General features: G+C 33.7%; 1 protein-coding gene across 1 annotated transcript in view; it reads right to left on the bottom strand.

Moving 5' to 3' along the window:
• The window catches only part of LOC112458941 (AP-1 complex subunit gamma-like), a 53,972-nt gene extending 48,514 nt beyond the window's left edge, over positions 1–5,458 (bottom strand). The window contains exon 1 of the mRNA XM_025022782.1: positions 5,040–5,458. Within this exon, the coding sequence (XP_024878550.1) occupies positions 5,040–5,388 (349 nt within the window). The 5' untranslated portion in view covers positions 5,389–5,458. The remainder of the gene's footprint in view (positions 1–5,039) is intronic.
• Between the last annotated feature and the right edge of the window lie 764 nt (positions 5,459–6,222).

Raw genomic sequence — 6,222 nt, 5'->3', positions numbered from 1 at the left:
CGAAAAAGTCGCTGCTTTACCAAAACACAACATTTAAAGCAGTAAATCGTTGATCACTAACCTACACAGGTTAGTTGACGCGCTTTAAAAGTATTTAAGTGTTTAAAGCGCGTCAACTAACCTATATATGGGGCATTCCACGCCAATTCGCAAAAAGTCAAACTTCGACCTTTTTATTTTTGATGGCTGCTCGTTTTTTAACAGGTCTTTATGAGTATTAGACTCCTGTTAAATCGTTTCTGTAATAAATGTAGCGTTTCCGAAATAGAGCCTGCGCAAAATAAGGACTGCAAAATTTTCAATGAATTTTTTCGCCTATTAGACAACGTCTAAGAAAAAAATTCATTGAACATAAAATACGTTATTTAGATCATAGTTTAAAAAAAAAATTATCTCAAATTTTTATAATAATGATTTTAAACTAATAAAGTAAAAAAACACACAAAAATTTGAATATCTCAAAAACCCCATTTTCTATTTTTTTGAAATTTATAGGGAATATTCTAGGGAGTATTAGAAGAATTTTAAGACTAGTTGGAAGTTGCGCAGAATTTTTGGGATTTTTTAATAAATTTTTTTGTAAGGCAGTAGTAATATTTGACTCACAAAAGTGTAGTTAAAAACGCGTTTCAGACAATTCTGAATCAATTTAGATATACTTTTTTACTAAAGCATGATGAAGATCTCGGCATAGCACACGACAATTGCGATGAATAGTGTGGGAAAGGCGAAAAAAATAAATTTATGAGAAAGTTTAATTCAATAAGTACATTTGTTTAAGAACATATTATTTATAATTTTATTATTTTGTGCTCAGTATAATCATTCGAAAAGGAGTAATCTTTAACAATTAATTTATAATTTTTGGTATGACTTGGTATGACGCTGTGGACACGTTGAGTCTGAGGTATTCTTTTTGTTTGATCGTACCAACCTGTCAAAAATTCGACGGCAATTTCATAATTTTTTTGTCCCAATACTTGAAATCGCCGCCGAATTTTTGACAGGTCGGTACGATCAAACAAAAAGAATACCTCAGACTCAACGTGTCCACTGCGTCATACCAAGTCATACCAAAAATTATAAATTAATTGTTAAAGATTACGCATTTTCGAATAATTATACTGAGCACAAAATAATAAAATTATAAATAATATGTTCTTAAACAAATGTACTTATTGAATTAAACTTCCTCATAAATTTATTTTTTTCGCCTTTCCCACACTATTCATCGCAATTGTCGTGTGCTATGCCGAGACCTTTATCATGCTTTAGTAAAAAAGTATGTCTAAATTAATTCAGAATTGTCTAAAACGCGTTTTTAACTACACTTTTGTGAGTCAAATATTACTACTGCCTCACAAAAAAATTTATAAAAAAATCCCAAAAATTCTGCGCAACTTCCAACTGGTCTTAAAATTCTTCTAATACTCCCTAGAATATTCCCTATAAATTTCAAAAAAATAGAAAATGGGGTTTTTGAGATATTCAAATTTTTGTGTTTTTTTACTTTATTAGTTTAAAATCATTATTATAAAAATTTGAGATAATTTTTTTTTTAAACTATGATCTAAATAGCGTATTTTATGTTCAATGAATTTTTTTCTTAGACGTTGTCTAATAGGCGAAAAAATTCATTGAAAATTTTGCAGTCCTCATTTTGCGCAGGCTCTATTTCGGAAACGCTACATTTATTATAGAAACGATTTAACAGGAGTCTAATACTCATAAAGACCTGTTAAAAAACGAGCAGCCATCAAAAATAAAAAGGTCGAAGTTTGACTCCTTGCGAATTGGCGTGGAATGCCCCATATGCACCTATATATGCTATATTTTCCAAACTTTTTTTGTTAATAACTTTTTAACGAATAGCGAGCGACGGCTAAAACCTTCTGAAGGTCACTCGGGATCATGACCTTGACAACATATATCAAGGTCATTGAAATCGGTGAGGTCGCCAAACTTTTTTTTGTTAATAACTTTTTAATAAAATACGAGCGACGGCTAAAACCTTCTGAAGGTCACTCAGGAGGGTGACCTTGACAACATATGTCAAGGTCAAGGTCATCGGAGGTGCTTCCCCTAAACTGCATAATTACCCAAAGAACGATGGATAAACTAGGCCAATTTCTGCTTAAAAAGTAAAACAAAAGTTATGCATGTAATCTTTAATTTTACACAGTTTAAACGGATAAAAATACTATCATCGTATTCAACGACCCAAAAAACATAAGATTACACAAAGGGTGTCAATTTGAAAACTTTCAGTCGGAATGTCTCGGGAACTAGTAAAGATACGAAAACAGGGTTTGGAGAGAATATAGGGTAGCAAGGGGGACATACTTTGATTTTAAAAAATTTGACCTTGGATGGAAGCGTCATGGTCAAATAATGGTTAACTTGATTTTTTTAAATGGACACATAATTTTTTAAACATCTACGTTTGTAACCCTTCTCATTACAAGCTCAACGCGCTATGATTTAAAATCTTCGAAGGTCAATTGACCAAATGCAGGCTCACAGTATTATTGTCTTTGTACATGTGTGAGACACCTTTTGCAGTTGCAGCTTCTCTACTAAATTGAAACTAAATCGAAATCGAACGGATCTTGTTGTTAGACTTCTATTTCTGTTCATGTTTATGTTCGTGGACATGGGCAATGTCATGATGACTTAGTTTGGCACGCGGAATCACCATGTTAACGCTTGTAGTACAAATTAGCACTTACTATACTTACCAGTTTAAGTAAACAAAAAAAATGTCAGTCACACCTACGTCCAATAATTAATATTAAAATTTGAAGAAACAGGATCAATAGCAAAGAAAAACAGAACCGTGCAAAGATTAGTGAATGAAGCAACTCAACTTGAAAGTGTTAGGTTATTTTGCAATAAATTCAACATTGTCGATTCGCAAGCTGCAGCTGCAAAAGGTGTCTCATAACATGTACAAAAGACAATAATATTATGAGCCTGCATTTGGTCATTTAACCTTCGGCGACTTTGGATCATAGCGCGTTGAGCTCGTAATAAGAAGAACTACAAACGTAGATATTTAAAAAATCACTTTCATTTAAAAAAATTAAGTTGACCTTTATTTGACCTTGACGCCTCCACCCAAAGTCAAATTTTTTTAAATCAAAGTATGTCCCCCTTGCTCCCCTACATTCTCTCCAAATCGTGTTTTGATATCATTACTAATTCCCGAGATATTTCGACTAAAAGTTTTCAAACACCCTGTATATAACTTACGTTACACTTTTTAGGCAGAAATCCTATTTTATTTATCGTCCATTTTAAAATATTTAGTGTCTTCAGTAAAAAAAGTTATAAAACTAAATACAAGTTATATAAACTATAATACAAGTAATTAAATACTTGAAACAAAATTGTCACTAGTCGAATTCAAAGAGTAAAGAGAAATAGAAGGGAGCATTTAGTGTTAGCGAAGCGGACGGAAGTGACTATATATTTCAGCATAAAAAGTGACCTATCAAAATGGCCGCAAAAATTGGATGATTTTAATTATTAACTTATAAAATATTATCCCATAATTTAAGCTGTTATTGTTATGCCACAGGTCTGATAGTGCATCATAATGCTCTTATCTCACAATTAACACTTATTTACAATTTTTTTGCGTTAATAAACGTAAAAAAGTAAACTCTCAAGATGGCTGCCTGACGTACTTCCGTCCGCGATTTGCCTATCTCTCACTACCGATACATTCCTCCCTCCTGTTTCTCTTTAGTCAAATATTTAGTGTCAAAATTATTGTACTATTAAAAGTAGAGCTCGGAATACGCAGGTATCTGAGTACCTACCTGCTCGTCCGTTATCATTGTATACAAATCTGGACTAGTTCTGCGGTTACTTCGATAATTCGGATACCCGTACGATGCGGGTACCCGCGGAATCGGAGATCCGTCCAGATCCGTTTACAATGGTAATGAGTGAGCAGGCGGGTACTCGGATACCTGATTCTTTTTCCGAGCTCTAATTACTTAAGTGACTTATTTCGACCTCTTTAAAGCAAATTTTGACTATTTTCCCACAGATTTAGACGGATGCTACCATCGTATTCAGTAACACAAGAATGTAAAAAAACACAAGATTACATGCATAATTACACTTTTCGGCAGAAATCGGCCTACTTTATTTATCGACTATTAGGGGATAGGTCTCACCAAAAGAATCAATTTTTGTTCAGAAATCCGTGTCCTCTGACGCGTTCTTGAAGAGTTACATGTCTTTGTTCAGATCACCTGTGAGATACATGATAAACAATCGGTATCACGACGGCATCGCGCATGACGTCTGACAATACTAGTCCATATGTTAATTTTTTATATATTTTTGCTGTTTAAAAAATTTTATTTACACATATTTTATTTACACGAGTTTCTTAACAAAAATTGATTCTTTTGGTGAGACCTACCACCCCCTAAAATTTGTCCCATGAATCTTGCTACATCCTGAATAATGAATAAATGTAAGATGAAAAAAAACATCCCAGGTAGGAACGTGTCTGCATTGTTGCTGGCATGTTGCCAACAACATAATAAGTGTTGCTACCAGAATTGTGGCAATTGAGTCCGCATTTGTCGGCAAGTTGATGCCTTCACGATATAACAATTTTTTATAGCAACTTGCCAGCAACTTGTTGGCAATTTATGCTGCGATCTAAAACCATCTGATTCAAAATTCGAGTTGTTGCTGTCATGTTGCTGTAATAATTCATAGGATCACACAATGCTGTCATATTGCTAGCAACGCGAAGTAAATTTGACGCTGTTCTCTTGCCGACAAATTGCTAACAATATATGTATCCAATTTTGCCTGCGTGTTGCTTCAAATATTAAATTACTCGAAATCAATTGAAGCAAATATACGGCAAGTTGCCAACATCATAAGCAATCACAGGTTTGCGCGATTTTGCTCACACAGACACGCTTTGCTATCTGGGAATATAATTGCTTCAATATTTTATAAGTCTCTGATTTTTGTATTAAATATTTTCAATTATTATTTATGCTTACTTTTTTTATTCATAGGCGAGATACTGATTGGTTGCATTATGGTGTTTGGCATCAAGAAACTTGTTTCAGACTTGACTGGTTTCTCCAGTGTATTAAATATATCTCCTAGCACATCCATATCTGAGCGATGATCTGTCAATGATATACCCTGCGTCGTGCTTAAACTGCTCTTACAGGGAACAGTGTCAATAGGAGACGATAGGTCCAAAAGGGATGTTTCATTGTAAATCGACTTAGAAGCTTCTGTCGCAGAAGATTTGGGAAATTGCCCAAGGATGATAACAGATGTATATTTCTCAAAGACTTGATTCAACTCATCGCTAGCAGCTAGTACATCACCTAATGTCATAGAATAAAAAATTCAATTAAAAAGATTAAACCGAAAGCACATTTTTATTTCGCCAACAAATAATAAACAATTAAAATTTATTTAATCGACTACACACACACAATTGACTAATCGTCATGACGATTCGACCATTGGTTTTGGTTCTATTAATCGTCAAGACAATAATCTTTGATACTTATACAAGGTGTAACAAAAAGGTTGTCCGTTACTTTAAGGATGAATAATAGAGAAGACCGGAGCGAAATCGTCACTATTTTTTCGGTGCCAATTTTTAACAAAACAAATAATTTTAGTAAAATGTGGTATACATTTTTGGTCTACGTCACTTTGTTCAACTGATATAGAGTAAAAACGACAAAGGTACAAAAATTGAAATGTTAAAATTGCCGGGGCGGAGTCGTTACTCCATTCTCGGACTGAATTTTAAATAAAAATTCATAATTCCAATCATGAAAAATGATAGGATACATTTTATTATTTTTTTTAATGGAAAAATGGAAACATTAATTTAAAACACGATGGCGGAAAATAATTACAAGAAAAGCATACACACTTATGTGCCCTACGCTCGCACGTTTCTCGTCAGCTCTATTCTGTCATCTCTGAGCACACGCAGCACATATCCAAGTCCTCGCCGGAATTCGACCGCTGCTGCTTCTTTGACTTTAAATAAGAACTTTTTTCATTATTTTTATATGTACTATTCACTAGTAGCGGACAACCTTTTTGTTACACCTTGTATATAAGCATCTCATTTTGGTAATTATTTACAATAACTAACACAGCTCGGATTACTTTGACCTTGACATATGTTGTCAAGGTCACCCTCCTGAG

Source organism: Temnothorax curvispinosus, unplaced genomic scaffold, assembly GCF_003070985.1.
Source record: "Temnothorax curvispinosus isolate PA1 unplaced genomic scaffold, ASM307098v1 QBEX01009387.1, whole genome shotgun sequence".
NCBI classification, from domain to species: Eukaryota; Metazoa; Arthropoda; class Insecta; order Hymenoptera; family Formicidae; genus Temnothorax; species Temnothorax curvispinosus.
Note: the sequence above shows the minus strand (reverse complement) of the source record. Positions and strands in the feature narration are given on the sequence as shown.